This window comes from Aulostomus chinensis, chromosome 23 (genome assembly GCF_037954235.1).
Source record: "Aulostomus chinensis isolate RoL2024-O1b breed Wild chromosome 23, RoL_Achi_v1.0, whole genome shotgun sequence".
In the NCBI taxonomy this organism is placed as follows: Eukaryota; Metazoa; Chordata; class Actinopteri; order Syngnathiformes; family Aulostomidae; genus Aulostomus; species Aulostomus chinensis.
Genome location: NC_141342.1, coordinates 5,689,887 through 5,715,234, shown reverse-complemented (window position 1 = coordinate 5,715,234; position 25,348 = coordinate 5,689,887). Strand labels below are relative to the sequence as shown.

Here is a 25,348-nt window from a genome sequence, read left to right as displayed (position 1 = left end):
CAGCAGTACAACGCATACGGGGTGAAACATCTGGACTTCTCTAACTCATGGAAGTGGAGGAACGGCGACAAATCTAAAGAAGAATCTTTGAAATGTCCGAGGTGGCTTTTTAAGAATTCATTGTCTCCTTACGACACCGTCATACTGCCATGTTTAGAAAGTAATCAGAGTTAGGACTTTTACATCGTATGATTAGGGACTCGTGTAAACAAGGTTTTCCAGGTGTTGGACGCGGGTCTACGGTTTACTTCGCAGCCCCTCTGGACCAGTCGCCTTCGTCGTCTCTGCTCCGGTTGACTTCTAATCCCTGCAGGAGTGGAGTTCATCCACCGTTCATGTTGGTAAAACGGACGAGAGACTTGAGACCGTCACTGAAGTGTAGAAGTGATCTGGATGCTTGTCGGTCGCTGTGAGTTTGGATGTTTCTTCTGTAAACGCCATCGAAAGGTCATGTAGCTGTAATATCAGTGCACGCATATGTGTGCAGGCTCTTGAGGTCTCTGTGCTCCTACACAGCTGACCCAGATCAAGGGTCCTGGTCAGGAACCCCTCACACATGCAGGATCAGTGTTGATTGAACTACTTGGATGTGCAGTTCTACAAACAGCCACTAGAGGGCGTCAAATCAGTGCAAGTTGCATCCAGAGACTTGAACGCTTGAGATTTAAATGTAACGCTCCTCCTCCAGGTTACTGCACCCGCTGGCCTATGGTTTGACATGGATCCTTCTGCTTGGAGAGCGGCTCAGACTCCAAACAAACCTCATGCACTTGTGTGTCCCCCAGCTGCTGCTACGGTTTGCCAGTTTGCCTCTGAACTCCACCTGGCGGAGACGCTGCTTCCTCGCACTCACATGTCCTCGTCCTTGTCCTCCTGCTTTGATAAACTTCGCAATCCTTAAATCAGCTAGCCAGCTCAGCACCTGCAGACAGAATTCACGTGGATACTGGAGCCTGTCCCCCGCTGGCGTCCTCCTTCCCAGTAGGTGGCGCTGATCAAAAATTACCAACATAAACATAGAAAATGTGCCACAGTTGTTAGCATAACTTGTTTTTTTAATGCTGTGTGACACATCTGCAGGTAGAAACTCTGGGTTTGACATTTGCCTGAGAAAATTTAGACCTGTGCAGCCGCACCTGCAGTCCCAGGTGAGCTGGTGAGAGGAGGACGCGTTCCCAGTGCCAGCGCACCGGGGACAGGACGAGTTGGACCCGGTTTTAGGGCGGAATCTCCCTTTAAACCCGCGAGACACCTATGTGATCCCGTTACTCCAAACGAGAGAGAGAGAGAGAGAGAGAGAGAGAGAGAGAGAGAGAGAGAGAGAGAGAGAGAGAGAGAGAGAGAGAGAGATGGGGGGGGGGGGGAGGCTCAAGTCTGGTCTACCAGCTCCAGCTCAAACAGCTGTGTCACTTCATAGAAGCTCCAGCGCCTGAGGTCGACGCCAATTTACGCGTTACGCACAGTCATGATTGGGACGCACAGGTGAACCTCCTCCTGCTGCTGCTGCTCCTCCTCCTCCACGCGCCTCTCCAGCCACAAGTGTTGCTCCTTCTCCACCACCTCCCCGGGCTCGTCGTGAACGCTGGGAGCGGAGCTGCTGATCAGAGCCATGTCCAGGAAGAAGAGCGGGAAAGGCAGGAGCGGCTCCAGGAGCCCCAAGGCGTCTCCGAGCGGCGGCAGGACGGGGAAGGGTCTGAGCGTGGCCGCGGCTCCGTCCTCCGGGCTGGTCTACCCGAGCCGACCGTCCATCAGCAGCAGCGGGGAGTTCTACGACGTCGCCTTCAAGGTGAGCCGAGCCGCGGCTGAGCTGCTCGTCGGTCACGTGACGGTCGCTGATCTCCAACCACGCCAAAGTTTCCTCAGAAGTTGAGATTCGACTTTTTTTTTCTAGGGGGAAAAAAAAGCGATTAAACCGAAACGTTTGACACGTAGAATTTCGACTAAATGTCCCATAACGTGACGTAGTAGATTGCGCGTGACTTATTAGCGCTGATTGATTAATTTGCATTTTCATATTAAAGCTGCTTCACGTTCGAAGGTTCCGGAGGAGAAATGAAGCCACGGCTTCGGAGCGGAGCCCCCGCCGGTGCCCCCTCCCTCCTGACCTTCACTTTCATATTTTTGATCACAAATCGGCATCAAACCAAGAGCGTTTGTGTCGCGGCTCTGACGTCAGGCAGCATTTGGCTCATCACTTGCAGTTTTGGTATCTGAACAACATAAAGTTGAAATTTTTGGACCTTTAAAGTCTGATTTAGTTTAATTTTTTTTTGTTTCAGGTCAATGTAGTATATTTATCTTATACTCAGTGATTTCTAGTCATGTCTTCCAATGTGCGCTCTGGGAAATATTTACTTTTTCTTTCAAATCGTGAAGATATTTTCTTCTGCGCCACTGTGCCCGACAACTGATACCAGCTGATAACGGAAGAAATAATGAATGAGTCATAAATGAATCCCCCAAAACTACATTTTTTGGGGGATAAACATCAAAGGGTCTTGCTGCAAAGTTTCTCTTAACTGAATGGAAAAATAAAATTGGTAAATCAAATGTTAGATAGAAAGATAGATATGTTTATCCATCTATCTATCTTTATATATATATATATATATATATATATATATATATATATATATATATATATATATATATATATATATACACACACACACACATGTCTGTAATCCAGTGTACAGCGGACAAACAGCAGTGTTTCAAAGGCTGCTGATACACTCTTAAAGCACATTAGCATGTTAGCATTAGCTGTGTGTGTTTCTCAGGTGATGCTGGTGGGGGACTCGGGTGTGGGGAAGACCTGTCTGCTGGTTCGCTTCAAAGACGGAGCCTTTCTAGCTGGGAGCTTCATCTCCACTGTGGGCATCGACTTCCGGGTGAGCACATACTAATGCATGCTGCATTCTAACACGCTATACGCTAGCTTACACCAACTGCTAACTCATGCTACACACTAGCTTACACCACACGCAAACTCACACCACACATGCTAACTCCCGCTACAAGCTAACTCACGTTACACACCAGCTCACGTTACACACGACTCACATTACACACCGGCTCACGTTACACACCGGCTCACGTTACACACCGGCTCACGTTACACACCGACTCACGTTACACACCGGCTCACGTTACACACCGGCTCACGTTACACGCTAACTCACGTTTCACTGTAACTCGTGTTATATGGTAACTCAGGTTGCATGCTAACGCTTCTACTCTCATCAGTTCACACGTGTGTGTTGTCGTCATGCTTCTTTGCCACAGCCATCTCTGACATCAGTATAGTAACTGCAGTATTCCTGCTAACATGAATGCAGTTTTTACATCATCAAATGTTCAACAGATAAAACAAACCGACTGGCTGCTAAAATATGCTGCTACTGATAGCCTACGATGAATACTGACACATTTATTGATCTATAATCCTTGGATTTCACACTCTTTTCTTTTTGACTGCTCAGTTCTTTTAAAGAACATATTGTGAAAGTTGATGAAGCTCAGCTGATCAGTCCTTAACATTATCGTCTCCAATCCAGCGTACAGCTGACAAACAGCAGTGTTTCCTCATCTAAGGCCGCTGATACGATCTGAAAGCACATTAGCATGTTAGCATTAGCTGTGTGTGTCTCAGGTGATGCTGGAACAATGTTAGCACCACCTGTGTTGACAAAACCGCTGTCAGGAAGAAGTTCTATTCTGGTCATTTCTGTATCGTCCTTCACCTTCTAACATGAATTCTTGACACAAAACTTCACCCAGAAAGAGTATTTTGTCCGTCTAGTGCGCACTAACAGCTGATAAGCTCACACTCATGTTCCCCCCGGAAGCTAGGTAGCCCTTAGGTAGCTAGCCAGGTATGCTAATCTTTGCTGACAGATGTTTAATCCATTAGCCTACTTATACTTGCACTTCTGCTTTTGAACAGACTAAATAAAGTGCTGTTCCAAGTACTTTTAACACTTTAATTGTTTGACAAGATGTTAGCGGACATCTTTACTATAAAAATGCTTAAAAATACCAATATGTACTTGAAAGCCTCCTGGTTCTCTAGTATTGGCAAGGATTTTGTTTGCCACTGGTTTGCCAAGTATTAATTTGTCCTGCAAAACTAATTAAACCTTTTTTTCACGTCGAGCTTGACGAATAAAGCTTCCAGTGGTGCTCTACAGCTCTTTGTTTTAATTTTAGAGAAGGTCATTAATTTCCCTATTAATGACATTTCATTTCACCAACTCGTACACAGTTAATCTGAAGGTTGATGAAACGTCCGTCTCCACAAACCCGTGAAACCCACCAGTTGTTCTTCATTGGTCCATCATTTTTAACCGTTTGTCTACCCCCGATCCTTTAACTGGGAATATTTCCGTGTCATTTCTCATCCTGGTTGCCTGATTGCTCGTTAGCTCCCACACCGCCCACCAGTGTTTCCTAATATCACCGTGTCTTTCATGTCAAAGATTTAGAGGAGTCCATCTTTATTTGGCGGAAACGTGTGGTGGCCTTCCAGACTTTAAAAGTTAATGTCCCGCAGGCAGAGGAGGAAGTTACTTACCTGACTTCTACCCACACGTCTCCTATGGGACACAACACATTTCAACTGAATTAAGCTACATTAAAAGGGCCATTTGAAGGGAGGTTATTTATTGACAGACTAATCCTTTTTTACTGCTAATGCCTAAGCCATTTCTTGCCTATAGTGCCTTTGGGAAAACTGCAGTTGAGGGTTACAATGCTGGTAAAAAATAGCTGCCACTTAAGCTTTAAAGCAGCGGCCTAGAAGCAGTGACCTGTGCCGGTCTTCACTGTCTCTGACCAGATCCCTGCTGAAACTGCAGGATCTGACACGGCTGCTTGGACCCCCCCCCCCCCCCGCAGGAATTTCAGTCCTGGATTTCTGATGCTGTCATCAACAGCATCTTCTAGTAGGACAAAATAGAATCAAGAGCTGAAACACTGTTAATGGAAACAGCAGGAAGCATCCTGGTGCATATTAGCATAGTGAGTGTGTCTGGTGATTCTATTACCCGATGTCTCACTCTATTAAGCGATGGATCAGCTAACCGAGGATGTAAAAGTGCAATCAGCACCATGTGCCACATGAGAGAGCGTCTCTGAAACAAACACTTGCTTTCCTCCAGCAACGACTGAAAAATAGGACAAGCTTTCTTTGTACTAAACAAAACTTAGCAGTCTATTTACAAGAAGTACTACAGGCGGTAAAGAGGCAAAAATAGAAAAGAGGTCTGCACTCATAGTAGAGGAGCCGTTCAGCACCGGGGCCATTAACCTGCAGCAGAGCGAGGGTCGAGCTCAGCAGCTGATAGCCTCAACCTGACCAGCTACAGATGCTGCGTCTGTACTGGCCCTCACTGGCCCCTTCACCCTCTGACACCAGGTAGGATATTCACCGGTTCACACCTGCAACCGGACGCTTCCACGGCTCATCATCCCTGCTGAATCTAACGGTCAGTTAGCTGCTGTTTGAGGAGGGATTTTTATAGAACTGGTGATTAGGCGAGGAACATCGAAAATAGCCTGTTTTCACACCTACCGGCAAGTCAAAGCGATTTATTGAGTATAACAGGAAACAAAAGGGGAATATAAAGTGAAAATGAAAAGCAAAGTACACGATTAAATTCAAATCAAACAACACCAACAAGAAAACAAAATACAGCAGTTACTTACAAGCCATGGTGGGCAGGAAGGTCCTAGCCTGGATAACTGGCACGTCGTTCCATATATGAGCAGCGTGGAAGCCTCAATGAACTATTTTCATATTTTTTGGATTTAACTTTCCATGACATTTTTAGATTCATACTAAATTTCCGTTTTACAAAAAATACAATTGCACACGCAAAAACTAGCAGAACTAGTTTTGTCCTTGTTTTTATGAACTATTTTGATGCTAAGCTAATGGCTTCTTAGCTTATACTGTCTCTGTTTGACGATGTTTCGATGGTCGCCTGCTTTCATTCGTCTCAGCCATATCTCATCCAGCAGGCGCATGAGGACGGTTCTGTACTAATGAATCTTGGATAGAGAATATATGTCGTCGTCGCCGCCATCGTCCTCCTCTTATCCGGTTGGTCTGGGTTTCAGGGGCAGCAGCCTCATTATGACTGTCCTCTCCCAGCCACGTCCACCAGCTCCTCTGGGGGGATCCCAATGCGTTCCCAGGCTAGCAGAGAGATATAATCCCTCCAGTCTGTCCTGGGTCGGCCCGGAGGCCTCTGCCTGGTCAGACATGCCCGAACCACCTCAACTGACTCCTCTCGACGTGGAGGAGCTGCAACGGAGTTGTTTTACTGCATCAGCGACTTCTGCCCCAGAGAATGGGCGATATCCCCCCCCACACACACACACACACACACACACACACAAGTACTCCCCCAACTCTTTTTCCTCCATGGAGTACGTAATAGTGGGATTGAGGAGTTCCTCAAAGTATTCCTTCCACCATCCAATTATCTCCCCATTTGACATCAGCAGCCTCCTGTCCCCACTGTAAACAGTGTGGGGAAGTTGCCCCCCCCCCCCCCGAGGCGACTGATGGTTTGCCAGAACCTTTTCAAAGCCGACCAATGGTCACTCTCCATGCCCTCACTGAGCTCCTCCCACGCCAGAGTTTTTGTCTCGGCGACCGCCATGGCCACACACCACTTGGCCTGCTGGTACTGGTCGGCTGCCTCTGGAGACCCACAGACGAGCCTCGCCCTGTAGGCCTCCTCCTTCAGGCTGGCAGCTCCCCTCACCTCTGGTGTCCACCAGCGGGTCTGGGGATTACTGCCATGACCGGCCGCAGCAGCTTTACGGCTGCAGCTCACAACAGCCACCTCGACAATGGCAGTGCAGAACATGGTCCAATTGGACTCAATGTCCCCCACTGTCCCCAGGATGCGGTCAAAGCTCTGCCAGAGGTGGGAGTTGAAGTTCATCCAGACAGGTTCTTCAGCCATGTGTTCCCAGCAAACCCTCACTACTCGTTCACCATCACCAGATAGTGATCAGTTGACAGCTCAGCTCCTCTCTTCACCCGAGTATCCAGAGCATACGGCTGCAGATCAGATGATACGACTACAAAATCGGTCATAGACCTACAACCTGGGATGTCCTGGCGCCACGTACACCGATGGACATTCTTATGGTCGAACACGGTGTTTAGTTATGGACAAACTCCGACTCGCACATGAGTCCAATAACTGCACACCACTCGGGTTCAGGTCGGCCCATCCCTTCCTCCCAATCAGGCCCCTTCAGGTCACGCTGTCATTGCCCATGTGAGCGTTGAAGTCCCCCAGTAGGACAATGGAGTCCCCAGTCGGGACGCCATCCAGCACCCTTCCCAAGGACTCCAAAAAGGGTGGGTAATCTGAACTGGTGTTCGGCGCATAGGTGCAGACAACAGTCAGGACCCGTTCCCCGACCCGAAGGCGCAGGGAAGCAACCCTTTCATCCACTGGAGTAAACCCCAACGTACTGACAGAGAGTCTGGGGGCTATCAAAAAGCCCATCCTGGTCCTCCGCCTCTCACCTGGAGCAACTCCAGTGAAGGACTCAAGGACTTGGGTTCCGAACCCAGAAATATGTGTTGAGATGAGGCTGACTATATCCAGCTGGTAACGCTCAACCTCTTCAACCAGCTCTGGCTCCTTCCCCGCCAGAGAGGTGACATTCCATGTCCCAAGAGCCAGCTTCCGTGTCTGGGGATGAGACAGCGAAGTCCCCTTTTGGTCTGCTGCCCAAACCACACAACACCGGAAACCTTCTGGTTCCTCCTGCAGGTTGTGGGTCCAAGGGGGGAGGAGAATATACAAATTTTGTATTACATTTAATCAAGTCCATGAAGTTACAATGATGTGACAAATTGAATCGTATCATGATGGCAACAAGTTTGTTATCCATTCATACACCAGCTAATCTGACTGCTAATCTGACAGCTCTGCTTGACAGAAATGTGACTGTGGAACTGTGAAACTGACAGGAGTGTTGAACAGGATTTGCTATGATATGTTGCTCTTCAGCTAAAAGTTGTTAACATCCTGTCTGAGTGAGTGTGAAAGTTTTTAGCACGGTCAGGAATTTGACCTTTCACATTTAAAATAATGAGAAATCGAGTCAGCAGCTGGTGGGCAAGCTAATGTGCTCCTGTCTGCTTCTGTATTTCCTGACAGACGTCTCACTGCCATTTGAAGGCAGCTGGACGTTTCGGCTCATTCAACCAGCCAGTTAGAACCGAAGAAGGCCTTGGCCCCTCCGGAACCGGGTCCAGTTGCCTCCTGGGGCGCTGAGATGACTTGATGAATGTTCAAAGTCATGAAATGATGAGTCAGAACTGGAACTCTGGTCTTGCTGCTCTTCTTTATACTGGAAGAAGTTTGTCAGGATTGGTGATGAGATTTGTGTCTCTGAGGTGTTGGTGCATTTTGTGTGTGTGTGTGTGTGTGTGTGTGTGTGTATTAATGTATGCCACCGCTCATTTTCTTTCACCACGTATTCACTCTGCGTGAAACGACGAAGCAGCGGCCCGCTTAATCATTATACAAAGTGTTGCTCTGCTCACACAGATGCTTTCTGCCTGCGTGCGTGCGTGTGTGTGTGTGTGTCAGGGTGGTAATGTTGACTACCCTTACTGCCCTTTCAGAGCTAATTGCCATGTGACAGGGTTTGTGAATGTGGTTGTAGCGGCGGTCGATCCGCCGCTCCTCAGCAGGAGTCACATTTAAGTTGCATCTTCTCTGTCTGTTGCGTTCATGTCTTATTCATCATTATAAAAATATTCAGTGACATCAGTACAACCAGGGAGGCTCGATATGACAGGACGCACGCAGCACCACAGGCAAGATGGTCAGTACTTACGTTTAAAAATCACCACCAACTCGTCCCAACCATTCAGGAGATTTCCCCGCCATCATGAGTAATATTCACAAGGTCGTGTTGAAAATACAAACATAATCAGTATAAAGTTGATATTGTGATGGAAAATAATTAATTGGTAGTGAAGGTGCAAGTTTTTAATTGAAAATGGCCACAGAAGAAACAGAGAAGAGAGAAATCTAGAATCAAAAGTTTTTATTTTTGAGCGGTTTGACGGAAATGATGTCACACTGTGGAAGAAAAAGAAGAAGCTGGTAGAGTTATTTTATTATGGAAGGTAGGAGAGGAGGAGCAGTGACGTTTAGCATAGGAAAGTTACTCATATCTACAAATGAACTAAACTGAGGTAACAACTTATCTGTCGTGGCCCCAAAATACCCAAGTTGGGGGAACAAGTTGTAGCCAAACGCGTCCACAGATTCATTACATTGAAGGACTCAGTTAATGCCTAAATTGTGGGTACAAATTATACTTTGTTGCTGCATATTAATGAAACTGTGAGAACAACTGGCTGATAAAAATTAGCAACATTTCCTCTGGTCTCAAATCACTGAACTGAGGGAACGAGTTAGAATTTGTGTCAATGAATTCAATCAAGGCAACAAACAAGTTATTCAAGAAAATTCTAGAAATATTCAAATTCAGTTTTTTCTCTTTATCCCCCCCCCCCCCCAAAAAAAAAATCTCTGGCCAGTCCAACAGTCTGTTTGCTGCTGCCCCCATTTTCCAGCTGGTACTGGTGAAGCTGGAGGTACTGGTAGTGCTGGTGTAGATGGTGATTCTGATGGTGCAGGCGTGGACGGTGGTTCTGGTGGTGCAGGTGTGGACGGTGTTTCTGGTGGTGCAGGTGTAGATGGTGTTTCTGGTGGTGCAGGTGTGGATGGTGGTTCTGGTGGTGCAGGTGTGGATGGTGGTTCTGGTGGTGCAGGTGCGGATGGTGGTTCTGGTGGTGCAGGTGCAGATGGTGGTTCTGGTGATGCAGGTGGTTCTGGTGGTGCAGGTGCGGATGGTGGTTCTGGTGGTGCAGGTGCGGATGGTGGTTCTGGTGGTGCAGGTGGTTCTGGTGGTGCAGGTGCGGATGGTGGTTCTGGTGGTGCAGGTGCTGCAGGGCTCGTAGCTGCTGGATGATTCTGGAGATGAAGTGTTGCACTGAAGGTGCAGCTGGTGAGATTTACACTCCATGTGTGCAGGCTCATGTGTGGGTGGCCTTTGTAGCCTCATCGATGGACTGCAATCATTCAGGAGATGATGGCGATGGCTGTCCCTGTGTGGCTCGCCGGGCTCCAGACGTCCTCCATCGATCCCAGTTTGTGGCTGTGAATCTTAATTCCCCTGCTGGAACCTGCAGACTGTATATCTCAGCTGCAGGCAAATGTAATCACTTCTTCATGCTTGACTGTCTGCTTTGAAATTCATTGTCGAGCACACTGGACAAGACCGGTTGTCATGGTGATGATGCACAATTGTCCATCCGCAACAAAGGGAAAGGTGGAAGGTTACTTAGATTATTCATGTTTTCCCACACAGTCGTAACTAAATAGACTCCTCAGGACACACTCTCAAAGCAACATGAATCATTTATGTCTGTGTGGAATCAGATACAGCTGAATATGATGTCATCAGCTCATGCTAAGTACCTTGTAACTTTACACAACTGTCTGAGAGGAGGAGGAGGGTCAGCACCACAGCCTTGGTAACACACACATCAGAACACGGTTGATTCAACCCTTTTTAGCTGCCCTTTTACTCCTGAAGCAGTACTTCACTGACAAAGTGTATTATACCTCCAAAGTACTCACTAATAGGAGTCTTGCACACTGTGACTCCAGAATGCAGACAGAACCAGCCACATATAGTAGCATGATACTACTGGATACTGATGGCTAGCCCACCAAAACTGCCCTACCATCCACACTAGGGCTGTAGTGATACACGAATCTCGCGATACGATACGATATTCGTCTCACGATACGATATATATCACAATATTCAGCTCACGATTCAATTCGATACTTACATCCTTTTCTGAGAGGTTTTAAAGGGACAAAGTGACTTTGGTGACATCTTGAGTTCCTTTGACTTGGATTGAATGAACTGAACTGAAAGCATCAAGTACACAACATGAGGCTCTGACTGGCAGCTCACAAATGCTGGACAAAGTGAATCAAAGACGTGCTGAGAAAATTAGTTTCATTTATTGAAACTGAGTGCAAATTGTAGCTTTCAAGCTTTAGAAGAGTGAACATTGAGAGTTAAAGTGCAGCCACTGGCCTTCTTAGGGTTTCAGCTAGATACTGAACATAGGAGGGAGCTGCTAGCCAGTCCAGCCACCAGCTTCACCAAAAATAAACAATGGCAGCCAATAATTCAATTCATGGGTGACGGTAGCATGGCGGGGCTCCATCGCGTTCACCAGGCGCCTAAAGCCGGTGTTTGCCACCACCCAATAAGCTCTCAAATCAATGGACTCCATCATTTTCTGCAACCTCGGTGAAGAAGATGGGAACTTGTGGCAACAACCGCCGTCACTGTCCAGCGTGGTTTGTTTGGGGTCACGCCACAGCTTCTTGGGCTCGGTCTCAGTTGGCATGTCCTTGTCCGGTGGTGACGTTTTAGGAGGCTCGCAGGTGGTGGTGCTTCCAGAGGACTTCACGTTGGTGTGACTCAGCTCACAAACTGCCACACTTTTGTCTAAATCTTAACTGTCCTTTTTGTCTTTGAACCCAAAATGCTCCCACACATCTGCGTTTAAGCCTGCAGGCGCTGGATTTATACTCGCCGCCATTCTCCTGAATCTCTCAGCTCTCACCTGAAGAGAGAGGCGTCGGCGTGTGGTTAACTAGAAATGCTCTACAGCGACACCAGCAGCTGGCAGACAGAACTGCTCTTCGTGCACACTGTGGGACACGGGGAATTGGAATGGGGCTCAATGTATCGATACTCACGGCTGAAAAATCGATACTCTGAGGAAACAAATATGGATAAATATATCGCAGAATTGATAAAATTGCTCAGCCCTAATCCACACACACCAGTTTATAAATTCTCCATGTTGTCGTCCAGGAGCATTCACATCCAACCCGTCATGATCAGTGTCGAAATAAACGCATTGAAACCCTCTGTGGCTGCGGTTGGCCATTAGTCTCCATTGGCTACGAGCCAAAAATACCTGACTGCTTTTTTTCTACATTCCAGAGGTCTGCTAGTTTGAGGGTCCTGTAGTGTTTTAGATTAGATTAGATAGAACTTTATTGATCCTTTGGGCACAGCCCTCAGGAAATGCAGGTTCCAGTCGCAGCACAGACACCGAGTGTACATACAAGAAAAAAGCCAGAGAAATACAAAAATTAATAGTGCAACAGAATCACTACCAGCTATCAGAAACTATAACAACCAACAAAGTTATTAACACAGTTGTGAACAAAAAAAACACAAAAAAACAGTTGCACATTGTAGAGTACTGGCAGGAACAAGCAGCAGTAGTGGAAGTAATGAGTACCTTATTATGTTCTACTATAATATGTATTGTAGTATTGTATAGTATAAATAATAATGTTGGATAAATAATAACCTAGTTTATTACATTATAATCTATGTATAATCGTACATAATATTCTTGTATGCACAATATGCATATTTGTACAGGTAAAGTTACATTATAGCAAAGTGATAGTATTCATAAGCAGATGTCCAATGTCCTGTCCTCCTGACGTCCTCCTGACGTCCTCTCCTCTCCTCCTGACCTCCTCTCCTCCTGACGTCCTCTCCTCTCCTCCTGACCTCCTCTCCTCCTGACGTCCTCCTGTCCTCCTGACCTCCTCTCCTCCTGACTTCCTCCTCTCCTCCTGACCTCCTCCTGTCCTCCTGACCTCCTCTCCTCCTGACTTCCTCCTCTCCTCCTGACGTCCTCCTGTCCTCCTCTCCTCCTGACGTCCTCTCCTCCTCTCCTCCTGACCTCCTCTCCTCCTGACCTCCTCTCCTCCTGAAGTCCTCCTGAAGTCCTCCTGTCCTCCTCATCTTCTTTCCTCTGCTCATCTCTCTTGATCATAACTGGTCGTGGGAGTGATCTGGACTTCTCAAAGTCAATGACCAGCTCCTTAGTTTCTGAGGTGTTGAACTGTAGATGGTTCCTTTGGCACCAGACTGTGTGTGTGTGTGTGTGTGTGTGTGCGCGTGTGTGTGTTGATAAATATAAACTACCAGTCAAAAGTATGAACCCATCCTCTCAGTCATCGGTCTTCTTTATTTTTACTACTTTCTACGTTGTAGATCCGTACTCAAGATGTCAAATATATGAAGCAGAATTTATGGAGTCATTCATCTCTCCTCGTGTAGGTTTTTGTCTGCTGCTGTTTTAATATAGTAGTAATATTTAATAGGATTTGGCTCCTCTGCAAAAATGATGGGAGTAAATTCCCTCTTACATGCAAAACCAGCAAAAGAAGGAAAAACGGCACCATGACAAGCATTTCCTGGGTCTGCTCCTCTCCTGAGGCGATGGAAACGTGCAGGCAGAAGGATCAGACACACTCGTGACGGCATCACCTGGAGGAGAGCACAGCTTCATGTGTCTCATACCTGAGCTCGCACTGCTGCTCCTGTTGCCTTCGTGCTTCAAAGTCACACACACGTACTTCTCTCTCTGGCACTACTACCTGTAGTATATGCAGTACATGACTCCCATTGGATCTTGTTTCCTGTGAAGTGGCTCCAGAGGACTTGTACCTTCATTGTCAGGGATCTTGGTCTGCCTTTATCCTCTACATCATGTGACTTCTCAAGTGTTGTGTTTCCAGGAGACTGTTATTATGGACCAGTAACCATGACAACGCAGTGCACGTGTATAAACTGCTCTCAGCAGAATCTACTGGTTTGGTAGGCAGGACAAAGGTTGTCAACTGGGGACAGGGAGCGTTGTAGTAGTGACGGAGGACGCCATCACCATCTGCATGTGTCAACAGGGATCCTCTCTGGCAGGTCGGTGTGACAGCGGTTTAGCTTCACACCCTCACAGTTTGCCGAGCTCAGAACTGGACGCGTTCCATTTCAATCAGTGTTCTGCCGAGCAGCTCAGTTGGAGCACGTCAGGCTAACATGGCGCCGTGTTTCCTCGACGCGATTTCACGCAGGGACCAGATGTGTGTCCATGATGGGACGATTGAGAACAGACACACACACACACACACACACACACACACAGGTTCCAGCCTGCATCCTGACACACAATCAGCTCACATCATGAGTTGATACTAAAAACTAATCATCATTTGAGGCTTTCTGTCCGGATCGCCAGTGTTTGGTTAGTATGAAGTCTCTGCAACACCCAGAAAGAATTCATCTAATTTGACTCCAGTGTCCACTGGGACTCAAGGATGTACTGAAATGATTTTGGGGGGCAATGTGACCTCAGATGAACATAAATTCTCCAGAACGATCTTAGAGAATTTCCCGAATATAGTAAAAACATCCACTGGGACTCAAGGATGTACTGAAATGATTTTGGGGGGCAATGTGACCTCAAATGAACATAAATTCTCCAGAACGATCTTAGAGAATTTCCCGAATATAGTAAAAACATCCACTGGGACTCCAGGATGACCCGAGGGCAACGTGGATGTGACGATCATCGTGACATCCACGTCCCAGTTGTATTCCTGGCAGAGAGAGGAGGAAGGCAGTGGCAGGGTTGGATGCAGCCTGGATCAGATTTCTATCTGACGCCTGTTGCAAAGAGATGCGAGTAAGCACCGGCGTCATCGTTTCTGTTGGTCGCAGGAGCCATCAAATTTCTTGTTTTTAAAACTCTTAAGTTTCGTTTCGTCCTCAATGATGGACTTTTAAGATCAGAGCGGCTACTCAGTAACGTCCTTACATGCAGCGAACATTACGGGACGTTTGACCAAATCCAAAAACTCAGTGCTCAATTATGGTAAACAACAGTTGGACAGTGAATTTGTGATTTTTACTGTTTTATTTTTCAAAAAAGACAAAGCATTCATGCATTCTAGATGTTTCAGGAACGGGTCGATGCCTCAACACACCACATCTGTCCTCCACGTGTAACATGAGCCTAACAACAGCTGGCGACATGGACGCGTTTGTGTCAACTGGTGATTGTGCAGCCGATCTGTTTTTCCTTCCTTGTGCCCTCCTGACACTTGGAACGACAGAAACCTGGAACCAAGTCAGTTTGAGCTGCGGGGCCTGCAGGACTAACGGAACCAGAAAGGCTGCTAACAGATCTGAGGCTACGGCGCTCTAAAGCATTTCGATTAGCGGTGGCAATAGGCGGCTAAGCCAAAGTGAGTTTACATCTGATACGTAATGTTTGTAATGCGGTAAAATATGGCAACCAGAACTCCTCCTGTTGTCCCCATTGGAGGGGAATGTTGTGACTCCTGTCCACCCGCTGCACCTCACCTCCCTCATAAAGGTGTCAGTTCCCTTTACTGGCCGTAAAGTTGACAACTGCTAACCAGACATCTCCTCCTCAGAAGCTGTCCGCCGTCTCCTCCTCCAGGGAGAGAAACTCGGGTCAGGATGTGACTTTGTGTCGTGAACCAGGTCTGTTGGATTATTGAATCAGAACCCACCGTTGTGGGTTTGTATTCCACATCCATCCTTTCTTGGCCAGATTCACACTAGCTGGCAGCCCATCATGTACCTGTGAGCTGGTATTTTAATTGGCTTCATGTGGTCTTTGATCTGGTTCTTCTCATGCAGTTTTATAAATATCTGTTCGACTTTGAGAAGTCTGCTGGTAACCTTCAGGTTACCGCTGCCGCCGCCGCTGCTGGTGAGATGGGTTATAATTAGATATGTACAAATGTGAAGATGCTGCATCAAAGGAACTCTTGAGAGAAAGAATTCCTGCCAGATGATGCGCAGAACGGGCTTGTAAACAAAATCTCTCATTTAATTGTATGAGACAAAGTGGGCCAGGAGTCAGTAACAACTTCGGTTCTCTCGATCCAGTTTGATTCGCTGTGTTCTGAGCTTGTCTGTTCTGGTTGTTTGTAAATGGATAGAAATGTGCGGAACACCGGAGGGGTCACACAAAGACCATATGGAAACAGTCAGCTCCCGTCTGGCAGGTACGACAAGGCTGCATGTCAGACACAGACAGTCAGAACCTGAACAGCAAAGAGCAGAACAATATTACTGGCAGGAGTCCATTCTGGATCAATAAAGGAAAATGACTGGAGATGTCTCTCCTGGGATCATGAAGTCAGATGGAATCTACAGTACATGAGTGGTGGTGGTAGTACCAGCAGCAGGAGCAGAGATATTTAAACAGCAGCAGGTAGTAAAAGCTCTGTATTAGTGCCTTCAGGCAATGCCATTTGCAAAACACGGAAGTACAGAAAACAAATAAAAAGGGAAAAAACTTACAATCTGACAGTAACTGAGGAGTTCAGGGAGCGACGGAGCACAACCGAACTCACACATGCTACGAATATAGAAACACGACCTGACGTGTATAAGCACTGTAAAAATATCTTTTCTCATTTCCACTGACCTGCCACGCTGAAAGAGTGATTTTATTTCACACGTGCTTGTGTCAACCTAAAGGTGTGAGAGACCATTTGAAGAAAACAAAAAGAATCAGGAGCTGCAGGTGCTGATTAACCAGAGAAGCGTCTGAGGAACCTGAGGCTTCGTTCTGTTAGCGTCTCAAATGCTGTTGGACCAACAAAGCAGCAGGACGAGGGTCAATGCTGGTTCAGCAGGTCTACACTGGTCTGGGCTGGGGGACCAAGAGTGGTGAACGGCCATGCTGAGGGGGCCCCCTTCTGATGGACAGCTAAGCTAACGGTTGCTAACAAATGATAGCAATAGCTCAAGTTAGCAACATTAGCCTATGACAGGTTCATGTTGTTGTTAGTGTGTGGCATCATCACCATGGTGACGAGCCGGACCGCATGACTTGTCTGTCTAAAAGTCGCACAAAGAGTTGAAAATGTTGCGTTTACTTCCTAAAGCAGCCGCTTTCCTCCTGTTGCCTTGGGAACGTTGTGAAGTGATGTCATCGGAAAGCTGCAAACCTCTCGAAGACATGATGAAGTCCGCAAATCCGTCTCACCTGCCATCAAAAATAAGCTTGAAACAAGCTGATCTCGTTTGACTCATCAAGGTTTTGTAAGTTGTGTTTATTTCAGTCTGAAATTGAACGAGATGCTTCATTATTCCAGCACTTCCTGTGGCGCAGTGCGCTCGCTCATCACAGGAAGTCATTAGAAACGACTCTTTACATGAAGGTCGTAGCGCCGTGAGAACAGAGGGTTGGAGAATCACTTTTTTTTCTCTCATTCATCAAACTGCAGTTTTTGCGAAACCCTGCAATTTCATCGCACAAAATTGCATAAATAACCCACATAGCCCATTGCATTAAAAAAAAAAAAACGTATTTGGCAAAGACACCTTTGTTGAACAGCAAATAGACAGGAAACAGGTGGTGTGTGTGTGTGTGGGGGGGGGGGGGTGACATGCAGCAAAGGACCTCTGGCTTGGATTCGAACCAGTGTCAAATGCGTGTGTGACACGCGCTCCAACCACTCGACCTCCTGAGCAAGCCTCCATCACGCTTTTTAAGAAAATGTGCTGCATGATCAAATATTTGAACCCCCAACAATCTCAAAAAACCTCTGCATTTTTCTGGAAGGACTGTTTTTTTTCCCCATAATTTTATTCTTTGACCAAATTGTAGTCGGGGAAGCAAGTAAATTCATTTTAAGAGCTGAATGTCAGGATATTGTGTCTCCACCTCTGTGGTTGAGCTGGATACAGCAAGTAATGCCGCTGACCAAAGGGGAAGCAGTGACGTTGTGGCGGCCACACAGAAACCAGCGGTCTTCATCTAATGTCACCAGTCTCCCATGGTCCTGCCACATCGTCGTGCTGCTGGCGAGAATGCAGCTCCAGACCGTGGGTGGCAGAGCCGACATGGAAACAGCAGCAATTTTCAGAGGTGCAGTGGCTGAGAGGAACTCAAGGTCAACCTAAGAGAGGAACTCAAGGTCACCGAGAGAATGAAGCTGTGAGATGCTGACGGTGAAGACGGCAGCTGAGCGCTCTGACCAGTACGTTAGCATGCGGGCTCAGTGCTCCCGTCAGGCTCCCTCAGCTTCATGGCCTCTGATAGGCTCATTTGTCATGGACACATGCCAGTAACATCCTGCCAGTTTTGCTGTAGTGGTTGGTTGAGGGGGCGTGGCTGCTGCTGCAGCATCGGTGACATCGGAACTTGAGGGCATCTTTGATGGAGGAGAATGCCACTGAAGGCTTTTCTCCATGGAAACCATGTTTTCATGCTACTGACTGACTTCAGGGGTCAAAGGTCACTGTGACCTCACTTGTAGGTGGGAATAGTCTGGTCGTTTCTGAAAGAGCAAATGTCCCTCATATATGCCACAAATGTCCACTGGTGCTGAAGACCAGACACGGAGCAGGAGCAACCGCATCGCTCTGTTTCCTGCCTGAAACCGCCCTCCCTCATCCAGGCAAGCCAAGCTAATCCACGGGGGTTCTTCAGACCCATGCAACACATAAAAGTGCAGCAGTAGTTTTATAAAAAGCTCCCAGTATTGGTTGATGACAACCAGTTAGTCGCTTGATTTAAACCCCCAGGCTGAAGGGGGACTTGAGCTGGACCCAGTCAACGTGTAAAAACCAGCTGGATGGCAGAAGCAGAAGGTGCGTGTTGCTGCGCTAATGCTATTCTGGCTACTTTATCACAGCATAACAGTGCGGCTCGCTAATGACCCTGGAGGGAGAGAGAGCGACACCCCAGCAGCAGCGCTAACACACAAACACACACCGGAGCAATCCAGGGAGCAATGAGCTGCACGCAGAGGAATCCTCTCTTGGCCGAGTCTCCCGTCCTCCATCCTTTCATATCTTCACTCCCTTCAACTCAATATTAACTCCAGTGCCGTTTTACCACTTGTTCCTTGTTCCATTAGACAGCAGCGCTCAGTAATAATCACACAATAATCAAACTCTGGTTCCACAGAAAACCAGGGCGGAGGGGATGAGGGATAGGGGAACAGCTACCATGATGGGAAACTAATTTACGCTCCAGCTTTTGATTATCAGACGGGAACACCTTCCTCCTACACATACAAGCCACGCAGGACGGCAGCGAACTCATCGCCTTCGTCAAAGTGCAGAGACACAGGGACTATTCATCAAACTGTCAGAACCAATTTCCTTTACTTTACTGTATCAAAACTTTAACAAAATACTGTAGTAGAACAAAATACTCCCTGAGCATTTGAAGCAAACTCAAATATGGAGAGGCAGAAGTTTTATCATGGAGGGATTTCAGGCCATTTGTTCGCATCATTCCCAGGTCTGCGCCAGCATCAAACGCTGGATGGGGCGCTGGGCTGCATTCTTAAATAAACGGGGTTCTGTTGAGTTCGTTCCAAAGCACCGAGAGAGAGAACAACCTTTGAAAACGATTCCACATAATTTCCTCAGGGATGATCCTGGCACGCTGCTGAACAACTGTCTCATTCAGCGTGTTTGTCCTTGCAGAACCTCACCAGTAACACTGTGTGTTACCTTTGATCGGATAGGGTCTTTGGGGGGGGGCACATAGAGAGGGACAACAATATTGTGGAGCCACAATTTTTGATTAATTTGTGGTCGTAGTTATTTTGTATTTTTGGACAAGTTATGTATTTGCAGTGAATTCAGGGAGTAAGTTTTATTTTCTGCCCTCAGAATAACTTAGTCATGGGAATGTGTAGTCTTACAGCCTTGAACTATTTTTCTCTCTCTGTGACTGCAAAGGAAAGAAATCCAGATGAAATGAGGGCAAATCTCTCTCTGGCTGTGGAGTGAAGAACTTCAGAAACTCAACTCCAGGTGCATGCCAATGCTCCGTGTCTGCTTGATTTTCTAGAAATACACTTAGAGAGCCAAGACCGCCGCCCAAGCCAAAGCCCACCCCTCCACAACATGCAAATCCACAACTGGACCATGACGCATGACTCTGGAAATACGCGGCAGAGTCTTACAAGTACAGCAATATGAGGTAAATGTGAATGTCATGGGTCAGCAGTTGTCCAGCAACAGCAGGGTTCATGTTGGGCCCCACATGATGTTCACGTGTCAAATCAAAGGTCATGACGACTGTTGCGAGGACGCACGGAAGGAAACTAGCTCGCCAACTGTGACCCGTTACAACTGTACGATGGCTGAAGCGCTGAGTGGCATCATGAGGGCGGTGAAGAGGAACGTTAGGTTTCCCCCAGAGAAGCACAGAGAGGACAGGTGGCACAGCTTTACAGCGGGCACGTTGGATCCACGATGGTTGGCTGCTCCCAAGGCTAAATCTCTGGGTCTTGACAGGGGGACAGAGTTAAACCGTGCGAGCCCCCGTGGGTTCGCAGCAATCCAGACTTAATCCCGACTTCTCTCTCCGTACACAGACGGGAGGACGTGGCACAGTGATGCCAGACTTCAAAGGGAATAATCTGCCTAAGGAGGGATATGACATGGAATTCTATAAGAGAGAAGGATGATGAAAAGGCAAAGAACAGTTCTCACCTCAGAAGTTTGATGGAAAAATGAGCGCAAATTTAGAGATCTGAAGATGGACGGATGGAGCCGAGGTCAGACCAGAACCAGCATGAGGGAATAAATCTCCACGAGGCAGGAGAGGGAGGAAGAAATCATCTGGGCAGGAAAAATGAAGTTTTGAAAGAGAAGCTATGAGGGTGATGAGACAAACACAAAGGGACATTCAGGACAGAGAAGGACAGTGAAAGAGCGGCAGAGGGTGTCCAAGAGTCACGGAGGGTGACAAATCCAGGATTAGCCGCTCTTACTGGTGGAGGCGTGGTGGGAGCTGGCCAGCCAGCCGTGAGGGGAGGCCATGAATTCGGCTCCAGCCACTGCAGTGAAATTTAATATTTGAAAATCTTTCTCTGGTGGTTCCCACCCAGCCCCCCCCCCCCCACACACACACACACACACACAGCCCCCCCACCCAAACTCAATTAGATGATGTTCATCAGATCTTGCATCCATCAAGAGGAAGGCGTGGCTCCATGATGGCGAGACCCAGGACTCTGCACCACAACCCACCAGCTGCTCCTCCTCGTCCTGCACCTTTAATTAATGAGGGACCCACCAAGAACATTCCCTGTGAGAGTCTCCTGCTAATGGCTAAGGAGCTCGTTAGCAGCTTACCTGCAGCAGTCACCGCGCAGATGAGTGCCGTGTGGTAATAAATGTAGCCAACAACCCCTGAGTTTACACAACAGCAAGTAGCTGAAAGAGCCGGACGCCATCGACTCATGTGGTTCAGCCGTGATGCTCGGAGGTTAATTTAAAGCAATTTTTTACTCAAAGAGAAATTCTTGAGCTCACAAAGATGTTATTTTCCTCCTGTGTAATTATTCTGAGACTTTGGAATGTGGAAAGATCCAGCCATGTGCTAGCTAGTGAAGCTAATGAAGACAGACTGCTAACAAGCTAAAAGTTTAGTTTGTTTTTTTGATCTCAGATCAAAGTGTTTATGTATTATTGATCATACATCGGCTGATGAACTCATGGATGATAGCGATATCATAATGATGACCTTTTTTAGCCGTTGTTTGCGGCCAGTCACTCAGCTTCAAGCTAAATATTTGTAGCTGGCTCGTTCTACACAGAAGAGTCACAAAGAAGTGGTGCAGGAGGGAAAAACCTCTTTCTCAGCTCAAGACGTGTATTTGTGAGTACCTGAAAGGCAAATTACAGCTTTTGGTGAAGTATTACTTTAACACAAGCTCGTCCGTCTGCAGCATTTCCTAGCCTCGCCACACAGTTACTCCTTATATATCTGACGGCTCTGTTGTGTTGCCACTAGTTTTTAAAGCCGTGGCAGTTGCACATTTCCAGGACCTTGAGACTGACGCAGCTAAATGGATCGCAGCCGGTCATGAAAGCCATTTACAGCTGCGCTGCTTCTCCTCGGCACATGAAGCACGTCCAGCACTTGTCAGTACATCCATGTGAATGATGGCTCACATGACCGTCGACTGTGAAGGAGGTTTGACGAACACCAAGGAGGATTATCCTGATGACACTTCTCTTGATTTATAGAAAAACCGCGTGCAGCTCCACTCAGCCGTAGCTGCACGCCGTGTTTGCTTCTGTTTCCGCACGCTCGTCTCCACGCCAGCTCCTCTGTTCTGAGGTCCTCTTGGGGTTGTCGTTTTTCAAAATATGACTTTAACACTGCTCAACATTTATAAGCCCAACAGAGCGTCACCGTGTCACCGCCTCTGGTTTCAGCGGCTTAAGGTCCCGTGTCCAGCCGGGCGCCCTCCTGAAAGCTGTCGGCGGGGAGTGTAGAGGTCAGTGTGGAGGCGTTTACACCAGATAAACATCACACAGGGAGAACGACAGACCCGCTCGTCTGTGTCGGTTCTGTAGATTTTGTGGGTTAAAAACTCGGTCCAGGTCTTGATCTCCTCCAATGTTGCCTAGCAGTTGGATAAGCGAGATGTGGACCAATGGAAACACATTTTTCAACTCAGTCGATGTTCAGTGCCTTGACACATCGCTGGCCTTAGAAGCACGACCTTGAAAATGTGGCGCTCCATCCAGACGAACTCAAGGGAGCCCTGGTCCAGAGCTGCTGGCCCTGCTGTTCCTGTCACACCACGCGCTTGCATCAGCTTGTCGATAACTGTGTGGACGCACAACAGTGAATCAGCTGGAACTGCGGTTCTCAGTGCTGCAGGGTTGTTTTCCTAGTGGTTTCCAGCTCATTGTTTCGGTCCATCAATCTCATCTCCAGCAGCAGAAGAGCTCATGAAGGCTCCAGACGACCTGGCCAGAGCAGACAGACAGGACCCGAGGCAGCCGGTGTCAGAAAAGCTCGTCTGCAGCAGAGGTCAGCAGAGGTCATAGCACAGCTGGAGGGAGAGCAAACACCGGCGCCTTCATCCACCGGCACCAACCAACAAATGCATGAATGAATGATGTTTTACTTCCGTGTGTGGTAACTGAAGTGACCCATCGCATGTGGAATTCATCCGCCTCAGTGATTAACAACAAACCAAACATCCTTACACCATCGTCGTCATCGTCGTCAGTGCCTTCCACGCCACAGGAGGATTAAACTACAGGGGAATCTTGAAAAATTCGAATATCGTGCAAAAGTTCATTTCTTCCATTAATTCAACTTAAAAGGTGAAACTAATATATTAAAGAGACTCATTACATAGAGAGCAATGTCAAGCCTTTATTTGTTATAATTATGATGATTGTGGCTCAAAATCTCAGAAAATTAGAATATTACATGAAATCAGGTGAAAAAGGGATTTTGAATACAGAAATGTTGGCCGTCTGAAGAGTATCGCGTGTACTCAGGACCTGGTCGGGGCCCCCTGTGCATGAGCTACTGCCTCGATGCGGCGTCGCGGGGATGCTAGCAGCCCGTGGCACTGCTGAGGTGTTAGGGTTTACTCTCTGAGGGTTCAGGTCAGGCGAGTTTGCCAGCCAATCAGTCCCATGGTCACTCAACCAGGTTTGGTACTTTTGGCCATGTGGGCAGGTGCCAAGTCCTGCGGGGAAATGAAGTCCGCATCTCCATGAGCTTGTCTGCTGAGGGAAGCATGAAGTTTCTAAATGTGCTGTGCCTGCGTTGGACTCTGGACTGCAGAGACACAGTGGACCAGCACCAGCAGACGGCATGGCCCCCCAAGTCGACACCGACTGTGGGACCTTCACGCTGCACGTCAGGCATCTTGGATCGCGTGCCTCTCCTTTCTTCCTCCAGTGAATGGCCTCTCCCTGACCGTCCTCTCCAGGCTGTGTCGTCCCTGCTGCTTGAGCACCTTTTTCTTCCACACTTTCCCCTTCCACTTAACTTTCTATTAATGTGCTTTGATACAGCACTTTGTGAACATCCATCTTGTTTTACAATTACCTTCCCTCCTTGTGGAGGTGTCGGTGGGGGTTTTCTGCACAAGTGTCAGGTCAGCAGTCTGAATTCTACCGAGCCAGACGGAGAGCCCTTGGAGAGGCTGAGGAACCCTGTGCAGGGGTTTTAGATTAATTAGCTGAGTGTGTGACACTTGGAGCCTACAATATTGAACCTTTTCACAATATTCTGACTTTCTGATATTTTGAATTTGGGGTTTTCATAAACTTCGCCATAATCCTGAAAATTATTACAAACAAAGGCTTGAAAGATCTCACTTTCTACGTTTTGAGTCTACATAATAAATGATCCTCACCTCTTAAGTTGAAATACTGAAACAAATGAACTTTTGCACGATATTCTAATTTTTCGAGGTGGACCTGTTTATGTCACCTTCAGGTTTTCATCGTCCCGCTCCTTCTCGAGTATTCATCTGAACATCGAACCTGCACGTCTCCTATTCAAAGTATTTGCCTGATTAGTCTGAGTTGTATGCAGTTCATTTATGTGGTTAAAAAAAAGCTGTACTGCTTGAAATAAATGAAATTCAATCAATCAGTGGTCTACAGATGGAGGCACATCGAAGTGAGACGGCCTGGAAACACACTTGAGAGCTGACAGGACAGCGTTCATGAGAGCCCAGCCTTCCCCATTAGATCCCGTTTGCTGGTTGAAGTGCTGTACCTGTGGATCTGCAGTCCTGAATTTATAGAGAAACGCCCTGGTGTGTATGACAGTGTTGCGTTTACTGCTTGTTGGCTGGCTCGTCTGTCACGGCGTTCCACCTCCGTCAGCAACAACCACATAATTGCTTTGGAATCTGCATGTTTACAGTATTGTACTTCGTGAACTTTGCTGTGGCGTTGAGGCAGTTCAAAGTGCCGGCGTGCTGGTGGAATCAGCGAGGCGCGTTATTCTGATGACAGCGTGTGAGAGCAGGATTCCATCGATGCTCCAGACGTCTGCAGAGTCTTTGTCAGCCCGTTCGTGCTGCCCTGCTCTGGTTGAACTCGAGGTTGGCGAGGGGGAAACAACTTCCTTTTATTTCCCTTTCATTCCTGAGCTCTTCCTTTTTTGGTCACATTGTTCGCTGTCTGTCTTCATCTCTGGCTTGCTAATCTGTGTTTACCTGAGTGTTCGTTTCCTCCTGAAACCCTTGGAGCCGCCATCATCCCCTCTCACTGGGTCCCTGCTAATGGGAGGGAGCTAGTTCAGGGGTCAGAGAGATGGTCACCAGGGCAGAAGTCTCTGGAGGACTTATGATGACACGCCGCTTCACAAAAACACCAGTAAACCAGCGTTGGGACGAAGACTGTAGCTGAAGCATGTGTGCTGTCCTTACACCTGCCCGACTCACCTGGCCGGCCAGATTCTCCTGAAGGACATTTCGCGATTGCTGGTCTCTGCTGGAGCTTTTGTGAAGTTACATCCTTCTCCACTGGGACTGAAGGATGTGAGGAAGGTGTGGTGGTGGGAGGTCAGGTGACAGGTGAACAGCTGTCGTGTTGGTGGCTGCTGACTGTTGCT

At 47.5% G+C, this 25,348-nt stretch overlaps 1 protein-coding gene across 2 annotated transcripts in view; it reads left to right on the top strand.

The window, feature by feature from the left end:
* The first annotated feature begins 1,378 nt into the window (after positions 1-1,378).
* rab26 (RAB26, member RAS oncogene family) overlaps positions 1,379-25,348 on the top strand; it is a 78,205-nt gene continuing 54,235 nt past the window's right edge. Inside the window, exons 1-2 of one of the 2 annotated variants that reach the window (XM_086195443.1) lie at positions 1,379-1,786; positions 2,781-2,891. In XM_086195443.1, coding sequence (XP_086051569.1) covers positions 1,610-1,786; positions 2,781-2,891 — 288 coding nt within the window. In that variant the 5' untranslated portion in view covers positions 1,379-1,609. The remainder of the gene's footprint in view (positions 1,787-2,780; positions 2,892-25,348) is intronic. The other variant, XM_086195442.1, reaches the window with a different exon arrangement.